At 36.4% G+C, this 26890-nt stretch overlaps 13 protein-coding genes across 13 annotated transcripts; 10 read left to right on the forward strand and 3 right to left on the reverse strand.

Annotated features, from left to right (window-relative positions):
- Positions 1-1403: 1403 nt before the first annotated feature.
- MUP1 (Mup1p) lies at positions 1404-3345 on the forward strand. Its single transcript, XM_020220863.1, has one exon. The coding sequence runs from the start codon at positions 1496-1498 to the stop codon at positions 3188-3190; it is 1695 nt and encodes a 564-aa protein (XP_020077932.1). The 5' UTR covers positions 1404-1495; the 3' UTR covers positions 3191-3345.
- Positions 3346-3570: 225 nt separating this feature from the next.
- Positions 3571-3993, forward strand: HYPBUDRAFT_147398 (mitochondrial 54S ribosomal protein mL43; the record flags this gene model as incomplete). Its single annotated transcript, XM_020220047.1, has 1 exon — positions 3571-3993. One exon carries the CDS (start codon positions 3571-3573, stop codon positions 3991-3993), a length of 423 nt encoding a protein of 140 aa, XP_020077933.1.
- A 1105-nt stretch (positions 3994-5098) lies between these two features.
- ZCF3 (Zcf3p) lies at positions 5099-5686 on the forward strand (the record flags this gene model as incomplete). The annotated part of the gene is made up of 1 exon (XM_020223469.1): positions 5099-5686. One exon carries the CDS (start codon positions 5099-5101, stop codon positions 5684-5686), a length of 588 nt encoding a protein of 195 aa, XP_020077934.1.
- A 285-nt stretch (positions 5687-5971) lies between these two features.
- On the forward strand, positions 5972-7129 carry HYPBUDRAFT_105688 (TauD/TfdA dioxygenase family protein; the record flags this gene model as incomplete). The annotated part of the gene is made up of 1 exon (XM_020218431.1): positions 5972-7129. One exon carries the CDS (start codon positions 5972-5974, stop codon positions 7127-7129), a length of 1158 nt encoding a protein of 385 aa, XP_020077935.1.
- A 476-nt stretch (positions 7130-7605) lies between these two features.
- HYPBUDRAFT_104697 (TauD/TfdA dioxygenase family protein) lies at positions 7606-8760 on the forward strand (the record flags this gene model as incomplete). The annotated part of the gene is made up of 1 exon (XM_020218367.1): positions 7606-8760. The coding sequence occupies one exon, from the start codon at positions 7606-7608 to the stop codon at positions 8758-8760; it is 1155 nt and encodes a 384-aa protein (XP_020077936.1).
- A 103-nt stretch (positions 8761-8863) lies between these two features.
- CTA3 (Cta3p) lies at positions 8864-13281 on the reverse strand. The gene has a single exon (XM_020220864.1). The coding sequence runs from the start codon at positions 13138-13140 to the stop codon at positions 8995-8997; it is 4146 nt and encodes a 1381-aa protein (XP_020077937.1). The 5' UTR covers positions 13141-13281; the 3' UTR covers positions 8864-8994.
- A 640-nt stretch (positions 13282-13921) lies between these two features.
- Positions 13922-14752, forward strand: GAR1 (H/ACA snoRNP pseudouridylase subunit). The gene is made up of 2 exons (XM_020222952.1): positions 13922-14453; positions 14516-14752. The coding sequence occupies exons 1-2, from the start codon at positions 13997-13999 to the stop codon at positions 14542-14544; spliced, it is 486 nt and encodes a 161-aa protein (XP_020077938.1). The 5' UTR covers positions 13922-13996; the 3' UTR covers positions 14545-14752.
- Positions 14753-14960: 208 nt separating this feature from the next.
- HYPBUDRAFT_135597 (uncharacterized protein) lies at positions 14961-16186 on the reverse strand (the record flags this gene model as incomplete). The annotated part of the gene is made up of 1 exon (XM_020219576.1): positions 14961-16186. Exon 1 carries the CDS (start codon positions 16080-16082, stop codon positions 14961-14963), a length of 1122 nt encoding a protein of 373 aa, XP_020077939.1. The 5' UTR covers positions 16083-16186.
- Positions 16187-16354: 168 nt separating this feature from the next.
- Positions 16355-16925, forward strand: HYPBUDRAFT_155901 (uncharacterized protein; the record flags this gene model as incomplete). The annotated part of the gene is made up of 2 exons (XM_020222157.1): positions 16355-16385; positions 16444-16925. 2 exons carry the CDS (start codon positions 16355-16357, stop codon positions 16923-16925), a joined length of 513 nt encoding a protein of 170 aa, XP_020077940.1.
- A 95-nt stretch (positions 16926-17020) lies between these two features.
- HYPBUDRAFT_192288 (uncharacterized protein) lies at positions 17021-17802 on the forward strand. Its single transcript, XM_020222951.1, has one exon. It carries the CDS (start codon positions 17117-17119, stop codon positions 17510-17512), a length of 396 nt encoding a protein of 131 aa, XP_020077941.1. The 5' UTR covers positions 17021-17116; the 3' UTR covers positions 17513-17802.
- Positions 17803-17965: 163 nt separating this feature from the next.
- On the forward strand, positions 17966-23923 carry PLD1 (phospholipase D). The gene has a single exon (XM_020220865.1). The coding sequence runs from the start codon at positions 18136-18138 to the stop codon at positions 23749-23751; it is 5616 nt and encodes a 1871-aa protein (XP_020077942.1). The 5' UTR covers positions 17966-18135; the 3' UTR covers positions 23752-23923.
- A 181-nt stretch (positions 23924-24104) lies between these two features.
- HYPBUDRAFT_135609 (uncharacterized protein) lies at positions 24105-24758 on the forward strand (the record flags this gene model as incomplete). Its single annotated transcript, XM_020219577.1, has 1 exon — positions 24105-24758. One exon carries the CDS (start codon positions 24105-24107, stop codon positions 24756-24758), a length of 654 nt encoding a protein of 217 aa, XP_020077943.1.
- Positions 24759-24890: 132 nt separating this feature from the next.
- On the reverse strand, positions 24891-26511 carry HYPBUDRAFT_152159 (uncharacterized protein). The gene has a single exon (XM_020220866.1). It carries the CDS (start codon positions 26443-26445, stop codon positions 24916-24918), a length of 1530 nt encoding a protein of 509 aa, XP_020077944.1. The 5' UTR covers positions 26446-26511; the 3' UTR covers positions 24891-24915.
- Between the last annotated feature and the right edge of the window lie 379 nt (positions 26512-26890).

The raw sequence follows: 26890 nt of genomic DNA on the forward strand, positions 1-26890 counted from the left end.
TTTTTTTTTGACATATAAAAATATATATTTTATAGCTATTTACTGATATATACCTAGATTGGGAAAGACTATATTTAGTCAAAAAACCCATATTGAATTCATTTGTGGGATAGAGATGGTTGGTGTTGATTGGAAGGAGTTCCAAGGAACTATTTAGTTTAAGCTAGAGATTGAGTGCCGTAATACAATAAGATACCAATTTTTTCGCAGCCTTTCTGCATAACGCAGGAAGTCTTTCTGACTCCTGCTTCTGCGATAGTCGAAAGTCCTGATCTTTCAAAAGGATCAAAAGCTTTTTTTGAAGCACTAAACTCCTAGATGCTGAAAATGATGTTTTCATAACAAACCAAAACTTGCAGTAAAATGTCTACGGCCATATCCAGCATAAAGCATGATTACCCGTCCGATCAATAATTATTAAGCTGCTGAGAGCGATGCTGAGTACGTTAGTGGGAGACCATAATGGAAACCATCGTGCTGTAGACTCTTCTTTTTGCTTTTTGATTTACATTTTTGATTTACCTTTTTGATTTACATTCTTTTATTTACAACTAATCATAGACCAACGAAATGGTTAGCGTATTTCACCAATTGCTGCTTGTACCAATTCTCAATTCTTGTATTTCTCAATTCTTGTATTGGTCAATTCTTGGATTTGTTCATCAACTGCTTGTTCGTACTTTTGCAAGAACTCCATGCAAGGCATCGGGCAAGCCATGAAATACCATAAGGCTTTATTCCAATTGATCTAATTCTGATTGTTGCGGCCGTTTAATCATGGATTTAATTAGATTCTTGCAACCACAATTTTGTGTTTTCCTGTTTCGGACAATCAAAACCCAAGATGTTTGGGTGTCTTGTCACGTGAGGTGACGAAACCCCGGTTCTTCTTCATTATTTTTTCGCATTCAATCAGCGAACGTTGAACTTACATTTTCCCAAGGCCTACTCAAATTGCCTTAATTAACAAAGAGGGCCCTGCAACAATCCACACTTTTCCCACTGCTGCATTCCAAGACAATTGCCAATGGTCCCAGTGGTTCCAGGGGTTCCAGTGCCAACTGAGGAGTTCTGCTTGTCACTGTGGCTGCTTCAATTGCATTAAAGAATACCTTGAAAGCAAATGAATCTTTTTTTTTGTAGCGAGTGAAAAAGAAATGGCAGCTCATCGCCGTATTGCAAGAACAGCAATACGGGGGTGCTGCCGGGTAAGAATTGTATTGTGTGCACGTGACGTGTTTCCAGATGTGTAAGGCGTTCGAAGAAGATCCGACCGTGGCTTTAGGTGAATCGTTTTTCCGGTGTCGCAAGGTTGGAAAATAACTACGGTGTTTTTGCAGGCAATTTTTTTTTTTTTTTTTTTTTTTTTTTTTTTTTTTGGTTCATTTGTTCATAGTAAAAGTGACTCTTATAAATGAATAATTGATATATATTCTAGGTTATTTTCTTCATTTTAAGTTTGGAGAACAACTATTTTCATTTACAAAACTTAGCAATGGGGTTTAGTAAGTTTTATAAGCAGCAGACGGTGTCCGAAAAGACATCTTCACCAGATGCAACCGGATTTAATGATGCAGCATCATTAAACTATAGTGATCAAGAATCAGCTACTGCTATGGTTCAAGTTGATAAAAACACCAAAGAGATTGGATTTATTTCAGCCACATTTCTTATTTTCAACAGATGTTTGGGTGCTGGTGTTTTCGTTACTACTTCAACTATTTATGAATTTTCTGGATCGGTCGGGGCCTTTTTTTTGATTTTTGCTGCTGGATCTATAATTGCATTCACCGGGTTATTGGTTTATATGGAATTAGGTTCTGCCATTCCAAGAAATGGTGGAGAAAAAAATTATTTGGAATATATTTATAGAAAACCAAAGTTTTTCGTTACTGCAATGTACGCTAGTTATGTTTTCTTTTTAGGTTGGGCAGCTGGTAATTCAGTTGTTGTTGGTGAGTATTTATTGAATGCTGCTGGTGTTGAGGTTGGTACTTGGAATGCCAGAGGTATTGGTTTAGGAGTTATTACTTTTTGTTTTTTAATTAATGGGTTAAACGTTAAAGCTGGATTATTTATTGCTAATGTTTTGGGAGTTTTCAAACTTGGAATTGTTCTTTTCATTGCGGTTACCGGTTGGGTTGCCCTTGGTGGTGGTATTAAAACAAATGACTTTAAAGATCCTCATAATTTTGTTGATGCTTTTAAAGGTACTGATCCAAGTGGATACGGGATTGTTAATGCTTTATATAATGTCATTTGGTCTTATATTGGTTATTCAAATGCTAATTATGCCTTGGGTGAAGTTAAAAATCCAGTTAAACTTTTAAAAGTCGCTGCTCCTTCTGCTTTTATCTTATTGGCAATTCTTTATATCTTTGTTAATATTGCTTATTTTGCCGTTGTTCCAGCTGAAGAAATTGCCTCCTCTGGTAGAATTGTTGCAGCTTCGTTTTTCAAATATGCTTTTGGTCGTACCGCCGAAAAAGCTGCTTCTGTCTTTGTTGCCCTTTCTGCTTTGGGGAATGTCATGTCAGTTATCTTTTCTCAAGGTAGAATTGTTCAATCTTTAGGTAGAGAAGGTATTTTACCATTTTCAAGATTTTGGGCTACTTCAAAACCTTTCAAATCTCCTTTTATTGGTTTGGCTCAACATTGGATTGTTTGTATCGTCACAATTACTGCTCCTCCTGCTGGTGATGGATTTAACCTTGTTCTTAATTTAGTTTCTTATCCATTAAATATTGTTAATGCTGCTATCTCTGGTGGGTTATTGTATTTACAGTACAAGAAAATTAGAGGTTTAGAAGCTTGGAATCCTCCAATTAAAGCAAGTATCCCAATTACTCTTTTCTTCTTTTTATCAAGTCTTTATTTAGTAGCTGCTCCTTATATTCCTCCTACTGGTGGACAAAGTGTTTATCAAGATTTACCTTATTGGATTCATCCAGTTGTCACCTGGTTGATTTTCGCTATTGGGGTTATTTATTGGATTGCTTGGACTAAAGTGTTACCATATTGGGGTGGTTATACTTTGGTTGCTAAAGAAATCTTGGGTGATGATGGTTTTTGGAGAAATAAATTTTATAAGATCTCAAAGGATGGTGCTGCTCATGACATTGCCAGTGAAGATGAGAATGTTGAACGTGATTCAGACGTCACTCTCGAAAATACTAATTCATACAAATAATTCATTTTGAGTTCATTAATTTGATTTTTTGCATTCATGTTCTACTTCACTTCTTCTCACTTTATTTAATTACTTTTATATTTTTTTCCCCTCTCTACTTTCAATTCCTTAACGATTTTGAAAGTCATTATGTATAATAATTCAACATTTTAGGCATTTTAGATATTATATTGTTACATTTGTAGGTTATCTTTGAGTTGCAGCTAAAATCAATAATTTTTTGGTGTGCGGGTGTTTATATTTTCCTCTCACACGACTTTTCGTATGGATTTTTTTTTTTTTTTTCTTCTTCGAACGAAAGATGATAATTTTTCAATATCACTAGAACAATATCACTAGAACATTGCTTTATTAGTACTGCTTACCAATAAGACTTTGAGATGCCCGTGAAAGCCATACCTAAGACTTCGTTAGCACGTAACGGTGTTGGAGCATTCGTTGTTCCATGTCATAGAGTGACAGTTCAATACTGTAATTGGGGTGGATCATCGAATGGAGTTCGTGAATTATTAAAATCCGGGAAATTGAATAAAGTAGCATCAACCAAACCACAAATTGTTTTTGACATAGTTAAAAGAAGTGGACACCCGCAATTAAAGTTCCATTATAATAATGACGTTGTTAAGGATGTTGATGTTCGTAATTTGAAAGACTCAGAAGTTTTAAAGAAATTACATGAGCATTCACAAAGTAGTGGGAATCCATTATACAAGTATAATCATAAAGTTAAGTCTGTTAATGAGTCTGTTAGAGGTATCTGGTCTCCATTACATGTTTTCAAAGAAAACAGACATAAAATTTGATTATATCAGTTTATTCATTTCAGTTGAAAATTGATTCAATTTTAATTCAACTCTTGTACATTACATTAACAATAGTTTCATTCGTTGTAAATAGCATTCAATACATATATTATTGATAATAGTGAATCCTAATGTAATTTTTTAAAACTTATGCAAAATATTTTCAAAATTTGAGAATTATTGGACCAACAAGAATTATTTACTTTAAGTGTTTCCGTTAACAGAGTAATAATTACAGTACATTACTGAATGTATGTGGTATTACGTACTAGGCAAGGTTTCCAGATGACTTAGGTATGATAACTGTATTGAAAGACGTAATCATAGGGAACTAAGAGTGACCGAAGAATCGAGCGACCGGATTGTAGAGATGTAGGAAGAGAGAAGCAACTGAGAAGAATCGTAGAGATGACCGTGCTAGTAGATTATTCCGATCTACTGAATTGTACGTCTACTGAATTGTACGTCTACTGAATTGTACGTCTACTGTACTGATCTACTAAATTTACTGAACTGATCTGATGAACTAATTGACTAATATATATTTTGATACTCTGCCTGCCCATCTATGTACCGAACCATTGATACTTCTACACATACTGACATAAATTGTTGATCCACGATAGTGATGGTGAAGTAGTGATGAAGTAGTGATGAAGTAGTGATGAAGTAGTGATGAAGTAGTGATGAAGTAGTGATGAAGTAGTGATGAAGTAGTGATGAAGTAGTGATGGTGAAGTAGTGATGAAGTAGTGATGAAGTAGTGATGGTGAAGCGATGTATATTTGCAACTGTTGGAGTCTCTGTTGGCTGCCATTTACAGTCGAGCAGCCGGGCGGTACGGAGGTCCACGACCCAGCAGAAAACAGCAACAGCAGCCGGATAAGGCCCAGGGCCGCCCCTGGAGGGAAACCCAGCGCGCACACGGTTACTGGAAACAGACAACCCCCCAAGGATCTCCCTCCTTCTCTTTCCGTTCTCGTCAAAGAGAAAGAAATAAGCAAAGCATGGATTCCCTGATGATGATTCATGAAAAACTTTTCATAACTACTTCATGAAGTTATAGGTTCTTCTCTTCATTAACCAAGTCAAGTCTTCATTTATTATGGGTTATAAACAGTATCAACAAGTGTTGAATTTTGCAGCACCAACTAAGCAAAAAACAAAGAAAACCGCATCCAAAAAATCCACTAGTAGTGGTGACGCATTAGAGGATAAACCAATTAAAAGAAGAACCAAAACTGGATGTTTTACTTGTCGTAGAAGAAAGAAGAAGTGTGATATGGATAAAGAAGATGGGAAATGCCAGGCATGTATAAGGAACTTTTTGGACTGTTCGTGGCCCGATTCGTGTGAGAAGAAGAAGGAAGAAGCCATCAAGGTTGAATCACCAATTTCAATTACTTCCTCTCCAGAATTAGTCAATGCTGAAGAAGAAGAAGTTAAATCTGATGTTACTAAAGGTGCTCATGCTTATCCATCTCCTATACTGTCTCCTCGTGCTGATACAAGGAAGTTGGCAGTTACCGATATAAACTTTTTATTATTACCTCCATCATCAACCAATGATTATAAGGTTTCCAAACCTAAGTCAGTTAAAAAGGAACAAAAAGAAGTTAAAGAATCTAAAACTCACTTTATTGTTACTTCATTCAATAGCGAAAATGAATTGTGCCAAATTCATGCTAAATAGTTTTAGTTCTTTTCACGTTTATGTCTTTTCACGGAGGTTGGGTTCATTTCATTCATTAACATTTTACTATTTATATATTTTCCTTTTTCAATTCTTGCATACGTATAGATTAATACCTTATTATCGAATATTTCTAACCTGTAATGAATCGTACGAGTGTCTCAAAAACTGTGGGTAGGCTTGATTGCAAAAAATGACGAATGTTCCAGTAGCCACACCCAGACCACTATATAAACAGGTTGGTTATCGTGGATACTTTCAATCAATCTACATTATCAATCTACAATGACTTCAAATCAAAGATATGGTGATTTCGATACCCACTTTCTCAAAGGTTTAGACGAAGTGGGTTCGGATGGTGTGCTTTCTATCAATAAATCCTCGAGAGATATAAGCCATTTCCCTGAATTTTTACCTACTTGGGATCCAAGTGAGAAATATCCTCCACTAAAATTTTTTAATTATGAAGATGTTGGTAAGAAAGCCGATCCTTCATTTCCAAACTTGTTTGCTAAGGATATTGAATATAAGAGAAAAAATATAACCCCTAAATTAGGTACTGAAATCCACGGGATCCAACTTTCTCAATTAGATGATCAGGGTAAGAATGAATTGGCCTTGTATGTTGCTCAAAGAGGTGTTGTTGTTTTCAGAGATCAAGACTTTAATCAGCATGGTCCCGGGTTTGCAGTTGATTATGGTAAATATTTTGGTCCATTACATATCCATCCAACTTCTGGAGCTCCAAGAGGTCATCCGCAACTACACATTACTTACAGACGTCCCGATCCAACTGAATTTTCAAGAGTGTTTGCCACCAGAAACCAGGCAGTGAATTGGCATAGTGATGTAAGCTACGAACTTCAACCTCCCGGATACACCTTCTTTAGTGTTCTAGAAGGACCAGAATCAGGCGGTGACACTATCTTTGCTGATACCGTTGAAGCTTACAAAAGATTATCACCAGAATTCCAAAAAAGGTTAGCTGGCTTACACGTCTTACATACTTCTCAAGATCAAGCGTCTAATTCGAAGACTCAAGGAGGCATTGAAAGAAGAAAACCGGTCTCAAATATCCACCCTTTGATTAGAACTCACCCAGTAACTGGGGAAAAATCAATATATTTAAACAGACCGTTTTCAAGAAAGATTGTTGAATTGAAAGAAGAAGAATCCGACTATTTACTCAAATTCTTATACTCTCATATCGAACAAGCCCATGACCTACAATTAAGAGCTCGATGGGAACCAAATACCGTTGTTGTCTGGGACAATAGAAGATCGGTACATTCTGCCATCATTGATTGGAATACCCCTGTTCATCGTCACGCCTTCAGAATCACTTCTCAGGCTGAAAGACCAGTTGAAGACTTGAAAGATTTAAATAAGCCTGAAGATACCATTGCAGATATCGAACACGCATTGAATAAATCTTTCCAATAAATAATTATTGTATACAAACCTCTCTCTCTTCAAATATCAATCCGATAATTGTTTTTACATCGATGATTAATGTAGTATTCAATCCATTATCTGGCCCAATCGGATATGATCTTCCCCACACACTGAAGGGATGATTCATTTGCTTTAAACAGCAAAGTTTAAAAGTTAAGATTGTGGCTCTTTGTTGTGATTTTTTTTAATGGTTGCAACAACTTTGAGAATTGGTTGCAATAAGCACGTGACCGCCGCTATCAGCATAGCTTCGGCTCGCAGCCACTGCTAGGCTCGGTTCGGACGCCATTCAAATAACTATACCTGTAAAACTGTGGTGTTACCTGACTTTAGCATCCGAATATCAATAAGTTTTGAATCAACCGATACCATTAAGGAAAACATATAAAAGAGAACTGAAAAAACTTATTTCCAGCAGTTATTTTCAGATTTATTAAATTTAAACATTCAATAATATATTCATAATGGCTACTAAATCATTTGGTAATTTCGATATTCACTTCTATCACGGTACTGATGAAATTGATGAAGACGGTACTTTAATTATTAATAGAAAAAGTGCAGCTCTTTCCAAACACCCAGAATTCTTACCTACATGGGATCCAAAAGAGAAATTTCCAGCTCAAAAGTTCTATAAACACGAAGATCCTGGTAAGAGAGCTGATCCAACATTACCAAACTTATTCCCCAAAGACCAAGAAATCAAACAAAAGAATATTACCCCAAAGTTTGGTACTGAAGTTTTTGGGGTTCAACTTTCTGAATTAAGTGATAAAGGTAAAGATGAATTAGCTTTATATGTTGCTAAAAGAGGAGTTGCTGTTTTCAGAGATCAAGATTTTGGTGAAAAGGGTCCTGCTTTTGCAGTTGATTATGGTAAATATTTTGGTAGGTTACATATCCATCCAACTTCTGGAGCCCCAAGAGGATACCCTGAATTACACATTACTTACAGACGCCCTGACCCAACTGAATTCGATAGAATATTTTCCAATAAGAATAATAACGTTTCATTCCACAGTGATGTAAGCTACGAACTTCAACCTCCTGGATACACCTTCTTTAGTGTTTTAGAAGGACCAGAATCAGGCGGAGACACTATCTTTGCTGATACCGTTGAAGCTTATAAGAGGTTATCACCAGAATTTCAAAAAAGATTAGCTGGTTTACATGTCTTACACACTTCCAAAGATCAAGCTTCCAACTCACTTCGTTTGGGTGGTATTGAAAGAAGAAAACCTGCTTCAAACATACATCCATTAATCAGAACCCATCCAGTTACTGGCGAAAAGGCCATTTATTTAAATAGACCTTTCGCAAGAAAGATTGTCGAATTGAAAGAAGAGGAATCTGACTATTTACTTAGGTTCTTATATACCCACATTGACCTCTCCCATGATTTACAATTGAGAGCCAAATGGGAACCAAATACTGTTGTAGTTTGGGATAACAGAAGAACTGTTCATTCAGCTATTGTTGATTGGGATACTCCTGTTCACCGTCATGCTTTCAGAATAACCCCAACTGCAGAAAGACCAGTAGAGGACTTGAAAGATTTAAATAAAGAAGAGTTCGACGTAGGTGACCTTGAAAATGCCTTGGATTCTGCTTTCAAGTAGAGACTCATCTTAATATCGAATTTAATAAAAGTCTGTGTTTAACTTGAAATACGCTGTAGTTGAGAATAATGTAAAACAAAACGTACATATAGAATAACAGATGACCCCTTACACTAAATTTATGAAAAAACAAATTATAAGAAACTAGAAACAATATATTATAAAACGCAAACAGAAACAATAAAATTCTTTAAAATTAATACAAACGATTTAGAAAACAAACATTTAAAAATTTCAAGCATGGTCTAGCAAGTAATTAGTAGCGGCTTCGGTATCCCAGTTTTCTTTTTGTAAAGCGTCAACAACAGTCTTTTCATCGAAACCCATACCTACCAATTCTTGAACAGAATCTTCTTGAGATGCTGAAAGATTAGAAACCCTAGGTAATTCATGTGATGTCACATGTTGAGTAATCGGTTGAGGTTCTGGCGACTGAGCTTGAGCTTGAACTGGAGGTTGAGCTTGTGCATTACCAAACCCGGCAAATAATTGCTCCCATTCATCATTACTTTCTTTAGTCTCAGGAACAGTACTTTGCTCAAAAGAGGGTGCGTGTGATTGCTTGACTGGGGCCTCAGTAAATTCACTGTTCAAGCCGAAATCTTCATTAGCTTCAAAATCTTCTGGATTAGTATCAGGTTTTGCAGTTTCCAAATTATCAAACTCGTCTGCAAAAAGATCTGCATTCTTATCCTTCGATTCTTCAGCAGCAGGGGTCAAGTCATCAAAGGCAGAATCAAAGTCATTACCTTTACTTGGCTGTAACTCAGATGTAACAGGTGCATTTGATCTAAGATCGGCTCCAACAATTTTATCATTGCTTTGATTTTGGAAATTATCATTAGCATCATCAAACCTATCTTGTTCGTTATCTTCATCAGACGAAGAGCTCTCGTCATAGTCGAGCTCTCTTATTGGTGGGAACTCTTCACCATCTTGTGCTTGAGTCGGATTTTTGATGACGAATGTTTCTGTTGGAGCACTGGATGGTTCTGCCTCTTTATTTTCTTGAAAGTTGTATTGATCAACACCTCTAGCCTCTTCTGCATTGACTATTTCGAAAGATTCTACACCGGATGATAATTTTTCACCTTCACTTGAATCTTCTTGGTGTCCTTGTTGTTCAGTACGCGTGCCTGAACTAGTAGGTGGGGAGTTGACTCTACCTTGAGCAGTAGCTACTTCATTGTCGATGGTATCGCGGTCACTAATGTCATCAATATTATCGTCACGAACGGATAAAGCAGCATTGTTTTGGACACTCGAAGTCAAAGAGTCAGTCCTTTGTACACCAACTAATACACCAGGCATACCAACGAGACTACCAACGACCCCTGCATTTGCATTTTGTGGGAATTGAAAATCGGAGTTACTTGGAGAGGTGACAGGAGTTTCACCATCTTCATTATGTCTATAGGAATTTGTTGATGAAGGAGCCGTTTGATTAGTTACATTATCACGGTCAGTACTGTTATCGCGATCAGTAACACTCATATCAGGAAATCTATTATTAATTTCATCAACTTCATCCTCTTTCATTTCAGGAACACTGACAAATTGCCCTGGTGATACAACGGTATCCCTGACGGCTTCTGGTTCCGGGAAGTGTTCACTAGTCGGATCATTTTGTTGTAAATCATCGATACCAGTCATATCAGCACTTGGCTTATCTTTAACTTCATCAACAAGAGCACCGACGCTAAATCCTGATGGTTTAACATCACTAGGATGTTCCTGAGGATCGATTTCCTTTTGTTTTTCTTCTTGATTCAAGGTAGCATTATCGGCATCGTCCGACTTGCTTGAACCTAAGTGAGAAGCAGCAGCACCTGCTACACCAGCAATGGCAGCACCAACGGCAGCACCTGCAGCCAAACCCTTTCCATGACTTGATCCAGAAGAAGATTTAGTAGTAGGTTTAAAATTAGTTGCTTCAGCTTGTCTAGTTGCTAATTGTTGTCTTTCAGCTTCTAAAGCTTGTTCACGTTCGATAGCTTTATCGTGTTCATCTTGCAACAATTTGTTGGAATTTTCTAATTCGGCGATTTTATTTCTCAACTCTTCTGTCTTGACAATTGAGACTTGCACTTGAGATTTCTTAACAGAAGCTTGATTAGATAATCTTTGGTTTTCAGCTGATTTAGCTTCCAATTGTTTCTCTAATTCAGAAATTTCGACATTTAAGTAGCCTAATTTTTCTTTTAATAATGCATTATTCTTTTGCAAGTCTTCACAAGTAACTTGTTTTTCATTAAGTTGACTTGACAAATGGTTAAGTTTAGCTTCAGAAATTGAAGCTTCAGATCTCAAAGCTTCAGTTTCTTCTTTAGCAGAGGCCAATGTAGCATCAACTTGGTCAACCTGTTTAACTTCATTATCGAAAGAAGTTCTCAATTGTTTCAATTTATTTTCAAATTCAGCTTTTGTATTTAAAATTCTTTGAAGATCTTGTTCTGCTTTTAATTTCTTTTCATGCAATCCAGTAGTTTGACTAGTCAATGATTTAACTTGATTGGAAATGTTAGCAATGTCTGAAGTAGCTTGAGACAATTGTCCAGAAATGGCGCTTTTATCAGCCAATAAATCAGAGTTCCCAGACATACTTCTATCATTAGCAGGAGGAGTTGAAGTAACTGGGGGTTCAGCAACAGGCACAGAACCACTACTGGTACTTTTAACTGGAGGTGGAGGAACGGCTCTTAAAGCATCATAGTTAACTGCCTTTCGTTCTTGTTGAGCAGATGGAGTAGGCTCGACAGGCTGAGTAGGTTGAGGAGGTTGAGCAATATCAGCAGAAGCTTGTTTATTTTGAACTACATCATCACCGATTAAATTTTCATCATCATCTTCTTTTGGAGACTGGAGTGGCTGTTTGTGCATCAAGTTTTGACCAAATGAAGAAGTTGGCTTGAAAGACCCGGTCAAGTTATGACGAACTCTTGGCAAGTTAGAAGAGGGTGAAAGATCACTGCTCGATGGACGGTTCTGTAATCCACGGTTCCCACTTGTTTGAGTTGCCAATGGAGCATTAGCTGTTTGAGGAGAAGAAACAGCACTAGAGGACCCGAATATATCAGCCAAATCGTCCATGGCAGTTTTTTGAGGAGCCATTGGTTGTTGAGGTTTTACAGCAGCTTGAGAAGCAGCTTGGGGAGTCGTTTGAGGTGGAACCTGAGGTTGAGCTTGTTCTGGTACAGCATGCGTAGATTCTTCAGCTTGTTTGATTGATTCTACCAAAGTATCTGGAACTATATTGGGTAAAGTTTCACCAGATAATTTTTTATTAACTAAAAACAAAGCAATGGAAAATTCAAGTTTATTGAAAATCCCGGTATTTTGAATATCAGATAAATCCCAAACGTTTGCCAAATCTTGTTGATTTAATTTTGAAGTCATTAAAAAGGATGCAACTTGATCAGGGTTCAATTGACCGGTGTGGGCTTTATCTAAACTATTGAAAATGGAATCGAATTGTTGTTTTTGAGCAGGAGTGATTGACCAAGGATTATTTTGAGAATTTGTTGACAAATTTCTTTGAGCGGTACCAGATGAAGGAGGGTGATTAATAGTTGTTTGTTGAGATCCGATTGAATTTTGAGAGATTTGACGAGAACCTGGTTGATTAGTTGATTCGGGAATTGAAACAGATTGCCAAATGCTTTCTGGAAGGAAAGGAGGCAATTCTTTGATTGAACCATTTAAAACACCTTGAATTAAATGCATTGCAACAACAAAAGCACCCAAATTCAAATAACCTAAATTATCTCTATCAACCAAACTCCAAATTTGACTTAAAGTTGAAGTTGGTAATTTAGCTTTAAGAAAAATATCTTTTGCTTTAGCCCCATTTAAATCATTAGTAGCAGAACCGGTTGTTTTAATAAACAACTTACTAAAATTTTGAAAATCACTTGGACTAACTTTAGGTATTGGATCCTGAGGAACTGCATGGTTAGTGGCAGGATTGGAAGGAACAATTGAGCTTGGTTGAGTTTGCATAAATGAACTATTGGTTGATTGTGGTTGTAAAGCATTTGGAGGAGCAAAATTAGAAGATAAGTTCAAATTTGCAAACTTAGGAAGAGGACCAGGGTAATCTGCCAATTGAGCAGAAGGATGATTACCAGCTTGGGTATAACCAATCAATCTCATGGCAGTACAGAAACCAAACTGAGTTAAAAACCCCAAATTGTTCTGATCAGCTATTTGCCAAATTTCTCCAAGAATTGCTGGAGGCAAGCCAGATTTTTCAAAAGTAGTTCTGGCCTTTTCCCCAGTGATAATCCCGGTTCCTTCAGGATCTAAGGATTTAAATAGTTGAGCATATAATTTCTTTTCATCAGGCGAAAGACCCACCTTGAACGATGGAGAAGCTATCATTATTAGTATTAAAATCATCAATTTATATTGGCGGTTAGCTTCCCCAGCTGGAGAAGCAACCAAAAGCAAATCAAATAAACATACCCAGTGATATACTCATGATTAATTGATCAATGACAGTAAGAAGATCTACAAACTATTTGAAAAATCAATCTCAGGTTAAAAGATTATATGAAAAGAATAATAAAAGAAGCAATTGGTTGTGAATCTTGAAGTAATACGATTAAACCTCAAACCTCAATCGAGCACTTACAAATTGAGGGAAAAAAACTACACAAATTAGTTGGAATTCTGTACGCTACGTACACACTTTAATCGCTTTAATCGGTAAAGCGGTTTCCAACCTGATTACACGACCCCGGTTTCCCAATAGTTAATTACCCCCGAATAGCGTTGATCTAACGTATATCAATAGGATATCTTTGTGAAGAGGCTGCGATTCGAACAAGTAGGGTTGTATTCGAGAGAAAACCGAGCCATTCCTTTCTTTTCTCGAGTAGCACCAACGGGAAAGGGAAGAATGCAAGATCTGCCGTTGTTTGGAGTCTTGTTTTTGTTCAAGTAACCCAAATCGACTGCAAATTACGATTAGCCGAATAGGATAGCTCCAGGATGATTCAATGGAAGTACTGCCAGGTATTAAGACTAGCAGGCAGTAACGGAGGTACGGAGGGACACCCACACACCCACACACCCACCACGACATTTTTCACGACATTGGCATGGGTGAAATGTCGTGGGGCTCGATGAGCATTTCCTTTTTTTTTTTTTTTCTTTCAGAGAAAAAGTGAAAATTTTATATTGAAAGAAAAGAAGACTATACTTTACTTCGTACTTACAAGAATATATATCCATAATGAACAGAGGTAGAGGTGGATTCAGAGGTGGCCGTGGTGGTAGAACCGGGCCATCACAATTTCAACAAGGTCCTCCAGATACCGTTTTAGAAATGGGATCTTTCATGCAAGCGTGTGAAGGTGATATTTTATGTCGTTCAGTTAATGTTAAAATTCCATACTTCAATGCCCCAATTTATTTAGAAAACAAGACCCAAGTTGGTAAAGTTGATGAAATCTTGGGTCCTCTTAATGAAGTTTTTTTCACCATCAAACCATCCGAAGGGGTTGTTGCTACTTCTTTTAAAGAAGGTGATAAATTTTATATTGGTCCTGATAAACTTTTACCTCTAGAAAGATTTTTACCAAAACCTCCTCAAGTTGGTCCTAAACCAAAGAGAAAGTCTGCCGGTGGTGCCAGAGGTGGTGCCAGAGGTGGATTTGGTGGCCGTGGTGGTGCCAGAGGTGGTGCCAGAGGTGGATTTGGTGGTCGTGGGGGTGCCAGAGGTGGTGCCAGAGGTGGATTCGGTGGCCGTGGTGGTGGATTTGGTGGCCGTGGTGGATCTAGAGGTGGATTCGGTGGCCGTGGTGGTGCCAGAGGTGGATCTAGAGGGGGCCGTTTCTAGGCTCTCAAAATAATAGTTCTTATAACTAAAAGATTGACTGTCTAACATCAATAGAGCTGACCAAATCAAAAATATGTTATTGCATGATTTGAATCCCCTTGCATTTGCTTCTTTCTCCAGGAAAGGAACCTTTTTGCTTTGGAGAGAATAGGTCTCCAGTTGCAAAAAAAGAAAACGAAAAACAAAAAAAAAATAAAACATACGTTACGATAACGCTTGTATACAACTTGAACCCTTTTCAATTTCCTAATCCCCCCCTTTTTTTTTATTAAACTACATTTGTATATTTCCTTGTCTATTATTATATTTTTCTTTCATTCACTAAATATATTAAATTTTGAAATCAAACTGAAAACAATCACTCGATTATCCCACAACTTTGTAGAATAGCTAGCCTAATCTCTTTATAGCCATGTCTCATTGCAATATAATCGTTGGTTTGTCCGTTATTGAAAAGAAGTTTTGGAACCGTTACTAAATCTTTTACTCCATTCTCTTCTAAAAGTCGATCAAAATGAGAAATAACCCTTTCATTGCCAAGTTTGACAAGTTCACCATTTTTAAGCCTTTGATCTGGGCTAAGCGGTCCGTTGAGCTTCAATTTGAGCTTGCTGAAATTCTTGCGTATAACTTCGTCAACTTTAGTGAAAATAAGTTCGAAAGGAACTCCTTCTTCAATTAAACTATCGATTAATACCAAGTCTTCTTCTTGGAATCCTTCGATAGAATCAATGAGAAGAAAAGCTCTTCTTAACACTTGACGTTGTTGTATATAGTCCATAACAACCTCACCTTGTTTTGAATCACCAAATTCCCCATAACCGGGACTATCGATTATACGAACTTTATTACCAACGTTATAGGAGCTTAAAGTTTTAGTATAACCGGCTCTTTTCGAAACAAAAGCATGCTGGGTCTCTGAACTAACCGATTTGTTTTCTTCTCTATTAAGAAGTAAGGTATTTACAAGTGATGATTTCCCAGAATTGGTATGCCCTAAGAGTAACACTTCTGGCAAAACTTTCAAATGTTCAGGAACAATTCCAAAAGTTTTTCTAGAATTGAAAAAGGTTTCATGGTACTCGCTAGCTTTATACTTGTCCATTTTCTTATATTGGTCTTCTTTCAACTTAGTCAATCTATTATATTTAATATCAGGAATCTCATCGTATTTGGCATGCGACCATTCGTGTTTATTCTTAGTGCTGCTGAATATTGCCTGGGATTGGGTGATTTGTTGAGCTTTGGGTTTCTGGTACAACTCATGTCGGAAATAATCATTCAACTGTAGTGGAGTAATAATAAGTTTCCTAATATCTTTAGGAGGTAAGTTTTTTAGCTCGGGTTTAGAAGATGGCTTTATTGTAGGAACCAGACTAGGCTTCGGTATCGATCCCACAAGGTAATCTATGGATGCATATCTTCTGGAAATAAGGTACAGAGCCTTATTATAACGCTTAAACCCATGGAATCTCTTCATTAAATACTTCTCTGCTGAACTCTATAGATTTTGCAATGCGTTAGACATACAAAAGTGAAAAAAAAAAGTATGAGACCGGATGCCATCAGGGAAACAAATTTAAAACATAATAGGAAACTAGAAAGTAAACTAACCACATTTATACATTTTGGTAAATAAAAATTGCTTAGTTCTTCTCCTTCTTCAAACTTCATTAAAGAAGACCCTTTTTTTCCCCTGAATGAAAGACGGTGAAAAGTAAAAAAAAGCTAGCACCTACGTCTATACGAATCATGGTAGCAATTCGTTTTTCAGTTCTTACTGGTATGTAAAGTAGTCGATTTGGAAAAAAAAACAACGAAAGTACTAACGAATATCCCAGTGTTTTTGATATCACTTTGCATTGCAGCATACTTAGGGTTTGCCCTGATTGAATTAAAACATGACAAATTGATCCATTTTACAACATTTTTCATCCTCACCAGTGAATTTTACTTTATATTTGATACCAAATACAAATCATTGAAGACATTGAGGTACATAACATTCTTGACATGTACGCTATGTGCTAGTCTAAACCTGGAGATTGTACAAAATATGGTCAATCCAGAAAGAGTTTTTGATTTTGCTGATGTCGTTTACAATTTTTTTGGTAGCTTAAGTGGATTATTAGTTAGCATCACACTACAAACCTGGAGACTTAAGCTCGCCCGGGCCAACAGAATAAAGCATAGGCGATTGCATGGCAGTGGAGTGGCCGTTGAAATTGGTCAAGAAATTGAAAATTTGCAAGAAGGCCCTGCCTCTAAGCATGTCGACGTCGACGACGATTATGTTAACATTGAAATGAAGGATGTGAGTTAGGCTATTTCATATTTTTCATTCAATTTTTTTTTTTTTTGTTTTGCTTTGTTTAAAAGGGGGATAAGCATTGTCGATAATCGCATTACAAATCTTACTAAGTGGGATTATTGTGGACCTATATGTATATATATATAGATAGATAAGCCAGGATATTGAAGTCTTAAAGAAGTAATCTAGTAACAAGTAACAAAATGCTGGACAAATACTACGGGATACGTTCGTTTGATTTTCATACTTACTGGAATAATAATAACCCGAAAGATCGTGAGTTTGCTTACGAATTGAGAGAAAAGGTTCAGAAGGAGTTTGCCAAAGAGATTGAGAATGGACAGGTAAGAGTCCATAAATTCTGGGATACTCCAGTTGGACCTCATCCTTTGAATATGTGGGAAATTGATACCGGAGGAGACGGCAAGTTTGATGCAGATATTTACACTAGGTTAATTGGTTTTTATATTCTTAATCACGGTCATTTATCAGTGTTGATCCATCCAAGAACCCATAGAGGTGATATGGCTGATCATACTACTCATGCTCTTTGGCTCGGGCATAAAGTACGTTTAGACACTTCATATTTAATTGATTAACTTCTGACCCCTCTCCAGATACTTATTTATATGTTTAACCAAGCTTCCTGATTCAGCCAATTTTACTGTAGTATTCCCGTTTACTAACTAGACGAAACCGACCATCATTTGTAGTATTTTGTCGGCTGAAAATAAACAAATGAACATACATAAAAACACCTACGGAACAAGGCTTTGTATTTACCAAACCTTTCGTTTAATAAAGATATGATTCATAACAAAACCTCAGCTTTCCGTTATCGAAGTTTAACTCCCAAAGCACTGTAAGTTTGTCTTGTCATAATATTGTTAAACTTTTCAAGTTTGAGCAAACAAAAATCTCAAGTTTTTTAGACAGTTTCATTGTTTTTTTGTTTTTTTTTGGCTCGATGTTTTTTTTTCTTATATTTCACAGCGGCTGATATTAAATAATTCCTGATACTCTGTTCTTTCCAAGTTGTCTAATCTTGAAGGTTTAGTTTATTCATTAGAAGTTGGTTTTACTATTAGGTTTTCAATTTGAGTCAATTGATTCATTTAATTCCCCTCAAGTGTCTCAGTTCATCACTCGCTTTTTTTGTTCTCGTCTCTTTTCGATTATATAGATAAAGGCCATTGAGTACAACTTGATAGATTATTGAGTCATGCCAATATCTCAAGACTCTCCTTCTTCCCAGAATGGAAATCTTCAGAAAAGACATAGTACTAAATACGATTCCAATCGAATTGCAATTCCCAAATATTCCAATTCTCCGCTGAATACCTCGACTAGCCATCAAAACGATGGTATTGCTGACTCCAAGGAACCAAATGGTGAATTGGGTAATGATTATGAAAATGTAAACGAACCCCCCAAGTCAAATGGTGATTCCAAAGCTGCTAATAACCAAGAAAATTCAATTAAAAATGAGTATTATCATAATATAAACCAATCTACAGAAGATGAAGTTAAAGAGGATATTCATAATGCTAAAAATCAATCTCATCAACACAGTTCGTCCGCATCTCCTACTAGAAAAAGATTTGGACAGGAGTCCCCTAAAGTCATTTCTAATCCCTGGTCCTTTTTTAACAGGAATAAAATTGATAAACAAGAATCAAGATATCAAACTGAACAAGATGAAATCGAATCAGATAGACCATATTCTCCTGCTTCCGTTAGGGATATCAGTAACACTGGAAACGACTTAGACGATGCGGAATTCGAAACTGAAGCTCAACAACAAGACCAATTACCTGATAATCAAAATGAACAAATTCCTGAAAACCACCGTTCAAAATCTTTCAAAAGATCTCAAAGTCAAAACCAAGCATTATCTTCTTTTATCCCAACTATGTTTTCAAGTAAAACAAACCAAGAAAATCAAGGTAATGCTAATGGTTTACTTCCTGAAGGTGCCGTTTCAGGTAATGAAACTAGCTTTCCCACTGATAGAAGGCTGAAAAAGCTTTTTGCACTTTTAAAGAGAAAGCAACGTGAACCTAAAAGACTAAATCCTTCCTTTATCCCTAGTTCTAATGATCATGCCGCTATTGAACGTGCTAATAAATTGGTCGATGCCTTATCTTTAGCTTGTCCTTCTATTAATCTTTTAGCATCCTGTTTATGTGAAGATGAATATGGTATTGCAAGAGCTCCCCTTTTATTAACATTACTTGGTTTGAAAGTTCGCGATTGCTCCCCTAGTGTTAGCACGAAGAACAGAAGATTAATCATCGATTTAGAGTATGGTGTTGGTCCTCAAAGATTAAAATGGTCAGTTGCTAAAACGGCCAAAGATTTATTATATTTGCATTCTCGTTTCAAGATCGAAAATATTAAATTCGATTTAAGTAAAACCGAGGATTTACCCAAATTACCAATTCCTCCCTTAAGAAATGATAGACAAGGTGGTAAAAAACGCTCAAGAAGTATTACTGGAAGTAATATAAATACTCCTATCGATGAGGTCTTAGATGATCCAACAAGTAATGTTGAAGACCAAGCAAGCTTAGTTCAAGCTAATCCTCATCAAAATAACACTGATGCACAATCTACTCATACTGCTCACACAACCCTTAGTGGTCATCTCAACAACTTAAGAGCTCACCTTAGTAGAGCTTCCTCTGTTTCAACAGAGGATTTAAGCCCAGAAGTTCAACATGGACGTAAAATCAAAAACGAAGAATATGTGGCCCAAGTTAGCAACTATTTACATGACTTGATCAAATTACTCGCATTAAGGCCTCAATCAAACAGATTGTTCCAGTTTTTTGAAATTTCTCCAATTTCATCCTTGTTAAGTTATGAAACAGGGTATCAGGGCAAGCAAGGGGTGATTCATGTTGGTGGTACAGCTAAGTCTCAAGGTTGGAGGGTTGGCCATTTTAAGGCTAACGACTTGAAGGGTATGATTGATAGAAGATCCGAGAAATGGTTACTTGTAAGAAACTCATATGTCATGTATGTTGCAGACATTAACTCTACATTACCATTAGAAGTTTTCTTAGTTGATCATAAATTCAAAATAAGCGTTAAAAGTGATCTTTTTGACACCAAAACCTTAACATCGGGCTCTGATAGTGAATCTGATTATGATGACGCCTCATTAGTTCAAAAAGCCATTAATACTGAAGAAACCACGGCTACCAATGTACTGAATAAGGTTTTCAAGCATTTGAAAATAACTTTGGAGAACTCTGAACGTAAGTTGGTGTTGATTCCTAAATCCACAAGAGAACACAAACTCTGGCTTAAATCATTGAATGATATGAAAAATTCTTCTATTTGGTCAAATTCAAATAGGTTTGATTCATTTGCTCCGATTAGACAAAACTGTTATGCTCAGTGGTTTGTTGATGCAAGAGATTATTTCTGGGCAGTTTCCTCAGCAATGGAAATGGCTAAAGATGTGATTTTCATTCATGATTGGTGGTTGTCTCCTGAACTTTACTTAAGAAGACCAGCCAATGGAAATCAACAGTGGAGAATTGATAGAATATTGCAAAGAAAAGCACAACAAGGAGTTAAAATTTTCGTCATTGTTTATCGTAATGTGGGTACAACCGTTTCAACGGACTCTTTATACACCAAACATTCTATTTTGTCCTTAAATGAAGAAAACATACATGTTATAAGATCACCAAACCAGCTCTTACAAAATACTTATTTTTGGGCTCATCACGAAAAACTTTGCATCATTGATCACACTGTTGCCTTTTTGGGTGGTATCGATTTATGTTATGGTAGATACGACACTCCAGATCATGTTTTAGTGGATGATTCAAAAGTTGATTTTAACGCTTTGAATCCTGAATCACTTTCTCCAGAAGAATTCATCAGATTCCAAACTTTCCCCGGTAAAGATTATTCAAACCCTCGTGTTAAAGATTTTTTCGGTCTTGACAAACCGTATGAATCGATGTATGATCGTGACTCTACACCAAGAATGCCTTGGCATGATGTCCATATGCTTACCTCTGGTAAGATTGCAAGAGATTTATCAAGACATTTTGTTCAAAGATGGAACTACTTACTTCGTCAAAAGAGACCAAGTAGATTCACCCCCTTGCTTACCCCTCCACCAGATCTTTCAGATAAAGAAGTTGAAGAAATGGGTCTTGGTGGTACATGTGAAGTGCAATTATTAAGATCCTCGGGAAATTGGTCATTAGGTCTCAAGCAACACGAACAAAGTATTCAAAATGCTTACTTGAAATTGATTGAGACGTCTGAGCATTTCGTTTATATTGAAAACCAATTCTTCGTCACTTCTTGTTTTATTGATGGAACTGAAATCCAAAATAGAATCGGTGATGCATTGGTTGATCGTATCATCAAAGCACACAATGAAGGTACTAACTGGAGAGCTGTGATTGTGATTCCGTTGATGCCAGGTTTCGAGTCTCAGGTTGATGAGCCTGATGGATCTTCTGTCAGAGTCATTATGCAATGCCAATATATGTCTATATCAAGAGGCACTACTTCAATTTTCGCCAAATTGAAGAAATATGGAATCAATCCTGACGACTATATCCACTTTTTCTCATTGAGAAAATGGGGTATTATCGGTCCAGATAGAACCTTGGTAACTGAACAATTATATATTCACGCTAAGACTATGATTGTTGATGACAGAGCAGCAATTATTGGTAGTGCTAATATTAACGAAAGATCAATGAGAGGTGTGAGAGATTCGGAGGTTGCTGCAGTTGTACGTGATAAAGAAACCATAAGTACAACCATGAATGGTGAGCCATATCTTGCTGGTAAATTCGCTCATACCTTGAGAATGAGATTGATGAGAGAACATGTTGGTGTAAGTGTTGATACTTTAGATATAGTGGAAAGACGTTTCAAAAGATTCGAAAATTTCGCTAAAACCCAAAAGGGACTTCAAGCTGCTACGAACAACTTCAAGAACCCAGAGCATGCAGTTATGTCTGCCATGGTTGAGTTGGCTTCAAGAGATATTCTCCAACAACCTCAAGGTACCTTTAGATGGAAAAACTTTCACAACTCTAAACATAAGGGTATCACAGCCGAAGGTACTCCATTGGATGACATTAACGAAGAAGAGAAAAAAGTCACACCTAGTCCATTGTCATTACCAATCTCATTCAATAATAGAACTGGTCAACATGAAGCAAATAAGGGTATCAGAGATAAAAAGAAGCATTCTTTCGATGCTAGGGTACAACATAATGACACCCATAAAATGGATGTGTATGGTGAAGGTTTAGATAAGTATCATTCTAAATTGGCTAAGAAAGCTAGACTTAACAGTACTAGATTCTTGAAAGATCTTGCATACAAATCCATGCAAGAAAACCCAATTGGTACTTTCTTGCCAGACACTTCGAATGTTATTGAATTCTTGGAATCTGATGATTACGAAATGCTGGATGAAATGGATCATGATTCTGAAGTAATAATCTATGAAAGGAATAAAGAAAGGTGGCAATTATTGAAAAAGATTTCTTATTTACAAAGAGTGGCTGCTAAAGAAAAAGAACAGAAGGAAGAAGAAGGCAAAAAGAGAGTGGCAACTGGGTTACCACAATCTAGCTCTTTTGAAACCTCTTCTAACAACGAAAATATAAATGGTAATGCAACTTCACTGGCTCCTCAAACTGCCGGAACTGCTGGTTCTGCTCCTGAGGTTCAAACTGAAAACCAAAAAGTTAATAATCTGGCCGATACTAATTCACAATCACAAGACTTGAATGATGCAGGAGCCATGGATAAAAAATCAATTGAAGCAGTTACTAGTGATGCGAATGGTGATGACATACCAATTATTACTTTAAATGAAACATCAGCTCGTGATGTCATTCAAGAAATCAATTCGAGAGGTGTGCAACAATTCAACAGATTTATCGATCCATATTGTTTTGAAGATCCATTGGATGTTGAGTTTTACGAAGATATTTGGTATGACAATGCTAGAAGAAATACAGAAATTTTCCGTACCATTTTCCACACTCAACCGGATGATACCGTTTTATCTTGGAAAGATTATAAACAATTTTCTAAACTACAAAGGGCATTCATCTTAGCCCAAGCTCAGGATTCCAGAAGCAGAAGAGAAAAATTCCATTATGATCATCAGAGTCTGGATGAGGAGGAGATTGATGAAGAAAGCTCAACTCATAATAGTAACCACAGAAGAAAAGGTAGCCACGCTACTATTAATGTTAATAAATTGCAAAATGATGTCGGCTTATTAGGATATGCACCACCAAGTAGTCACAATGAAGGAGGATCTTTATCCCCTCAAATTCCAAGAAACAAGTTCAAAAACCGTTTTCATAAAGATGCTATCAATGCAATTAGCGAAGAAGAGCCTTCGCAGAACCATGAAAATGGTACACATGTTCCAAGTGTTGATGGTGACAAAGAAGAACTGAATAATGGTTTCCAGACCCAATCCCCAGAAGATGAATCCTCTAATTCCAATGACACCGATCAAACCCCATCATATGAAGCAGACAAAGATGAAAATGATCATACTGGAAATGGAATCACGTTCAATGCTGCTAATGGTAAGCCATCAGCTGATACGAAGACACACGCTAGAAGAAGAGCTGGAACTTTTGGCACCAGAAGAAGAGTCTATATGGGTGAACGTGTTTTTGAACGTGATTCTGCTGAACGTATCTTGAACGAAATACATGGGCACTTAGTCATGTTCCCGGCCGATTGGCTAATGAGAGAATTGGAAGGTGGAAACTGGTTCTATAATACTGATAGAATCCCGCCAATCGATATTTATGATTAAGTTCTGCTTACTTTCTGGCAGCTCAAATGCAATACTTATTCAAAATCCTACTTTTCTTACATACTTCAATTCTTTAATTTTGCTTAATTTTTTGTTTTTTTGTTTTTTGTGTATATGTCTAAGTTTTAAGTCAATTTCTATTTAATTTACAGCTTACAAGTTTCTTTTCAACGATTTAATGTTTCTAGTTTATCTATATAATATATATCTTAATAAAGGTATTCTTGTTTTGCAATAGTGTGCGCGTTGGTAAAAAAAAGTTCACGGAGCACGAGTAAATGATATACACGTCGAAAAATCATGTTGAAATCCATTTATACTTCTACAGTATCTTATAATAACATAACAGAACCATGATCTTACAGTTACTTTCATATATTGGAATTGTTGTAGGCTTTTTGTTTTTGGTCCTAGCCATTGCTTCAGGTCTTTATTATATCTCCGAATTGGTGGAAGAACATTCTGAACCCACCAAAAGATTTCTCAAAAGATTAATCTATGGTATTATTGCAATTTTTATCTTATTATACTTATTTGATTCATTCCCATTTAAGTTGACGGTATTTTCAATTATTTCGTACTATGTTTACTTACAGAATTTACATAAATTCCCTTATGTTCAATTAACTTCTCCAATATTTCTTGCATCTTGTGTTTTGGTTATAGCGAATCACTTTTTATGGTTTAACCATTTCCACAACCCATATATTCCACCATTGGAAGTTCGTTTACAGCCAAATTATAAACCACCAAACATTCCTAGTTTTATTGAAGTCTGCTCATTTTTTGGTTTATGTGTTTGGTTTATCCCATTCGCTTTGTTTGTCAGTTTAAGTGCACATGATAATCTTTTACCACATCATATGGAGAATAATATTGACAATAAAGATAAAAAGAAGAATAATGGGCTAGCTAAGGTTGTTGTGGCAAGTATCAGAGATTATCTATATGCTTTTAGCAGAAAATTGGGTTATGAATTAGACCCACATCATGGAACTATTGTTTAAAGATGATTTCTCTGGAACATTACAACAATCCAAAAAGTAAACCTTTTCAATTTTGTATCGATAGTTTGTAAGTATATAAACATGTCATTATAAAGATATTATGATTAAATAAATTATTAGATTCGAATTAATCTTTTTACAAGGTGATCGTTAAATTTTAAGACAGTAAAAATTCTTTCACTGGTGGTCCGATATGATCAAAACTGATTAAGAAAGTATCATGTCCATAATTACTGACATCATTACTTAATTCATAGTATGAAGACTTGGAGCCTTGTTCTTCAAATGCATTAGCTATTTCACGCTGCTGCCAAACAGGGAATAAAATATCAGATTCTACTCCTATAACCAAAGCTTGTTTTTGGGTAATCTTTTTCATACCTTCATGTAAATCTTTAAGAGATTCTTCTGGGGTAACGGTTGCAGAATTTATTTGTTCTTTATAAGGTTTTGCAGGAACTGTAGTCTTTGAATCTTGAGAAAGTTTCTCGTTTGATTTTGCATAGAAATCACGTTCAGTTTTGGCCCTTATGGAATCACATTTTGTTCTAGTTGATTGACTTAAATCAAATAAGTCCATTGCTTTCAGTACATATAAGAAAGAATTTGCATCATATTCTAGACAAAACTTTTCACCAGCGTGGTCTAAATAAGTTTCAACCAAAAAGTCAGGACATAAAGCTGGAGGTCTTGAATCATCAGCTCTATTTCTTCCGAACCTATGTTCCCACTCAGGACCCGATCTATAAGTAACGGTTGCAATTTCTCTAGCTAATTTCATTCCAATATGAGGGACGATTTTTTCATAATAGAAACCTCTATTCCAATTTGGATCGCTCATTAAAACTTGTCTTTGGGTGTGACGTAAAGCAATTGAGTAAGGATGGGATCTAGCACATCCACTAATGGAGACGATTTTTTCAACTTCATCAGGAAATTCCCAGGCATAAGCGAGTGATTGCATACCACCCATGGAAGCACCGATTGAGGCATGAATTTTGGTAACGTCAAAGACATCTCGGATTAGTTCTCTTTGAGCTCTAACCATATCATTTACGGTTATAATAGGGAATCTAGTACCATAATAATCGTTATTTGCAGGATCTTTAGATGAAGGACCAGTTGAACCATAACAACCACCAAGAACATTAGTACAAACAATAAAGAATTTATTGGTATCCAAGTACTTATCTGGACCTATAAAATTTTCCCACCAACCAGGTTTAGTATTTTTGGGTTGGGATTTGGCATGAGATGAAGCAGATAAACCAGTGTGGATCAAAATCAAGTTATCTTTAGCTTCGTTCAAAGTCCCCCAAGTTTCATAAGCAATTTCATATTCAGGTAAATAACCACCATAATCAAAAAATATCGGCTTGCTACTTTTATAAACTTCAAAACCAGTTTGAATTTTTGCATAAGAAGGTTCCGGACCTGCTTCTAAGGAACTTATATCATCTTTGTTAGAGCAAGAGCTTGAGTTCAATCCACTTGATAATTGGTTGGTTCTTTCTTCGAGTTTATCCAAGCACGGAAAGGAAAGTTGTGGGTTAGAACTTTGTAAGGTAGGAAGACTTCGTGAAGGTGCATATAATCTATTGCATTTGGTTGAAAACCTGGCTAAGGTATTCACTATGCGTCCTTTGACAACGCTTCTAGAAGTATTAGAAATACTTTTCAACATCATATTTAATCCTTTGAAATTGAGACACCTACTTTACTTATACGCCAACTTTTAGTCCCCCAACTGATTAATAATATGATTATATATCAATGCATTTAGTTTGCAAAAAAACTCGATGAAAATTAAAATGATCTCAAGTCACGTGACCATGCTATCCAAATGATAGCCTTAAACTCCAATTGAATATGCTAATAATTGGTATTCAAGCTTCAAAGAAGGCAGTCACTATTCTTAAAAGTGATCCAACCATCTGTGCTACCTTGGAAGGTCAATGCAGCTCACAAAGTCTTTGCAATTGAGCCTGTTGCAGCCGTTGTATCAGCAACGAAAAAATCGAATAAGCCAAACTAAGTCAATTAGTTGTAATTAATGTGGTTTATTACGAGACACACTCAATAACTAGTCATTGTCCTGCCCTTCCCTCTACCCTACCATTAATCTAGTTTGT

The sequence above is a fragment of the Hyphopichia burtonii genome (genome assembly GCF_001661395.1).
Source record: "Hyphopichia burtonii NRRL Y-1933 unplaced genomic scaffold HYPBUscaffold_2, whole genome shotgun sequence".
Taxonomy (NCBI): Eukaryota; Fungi; Ascomycota; class Pichiomycetes; order Serinales; family Debaryomycetaceae; genus Hyphopichia; species Hyphopichia burtonii.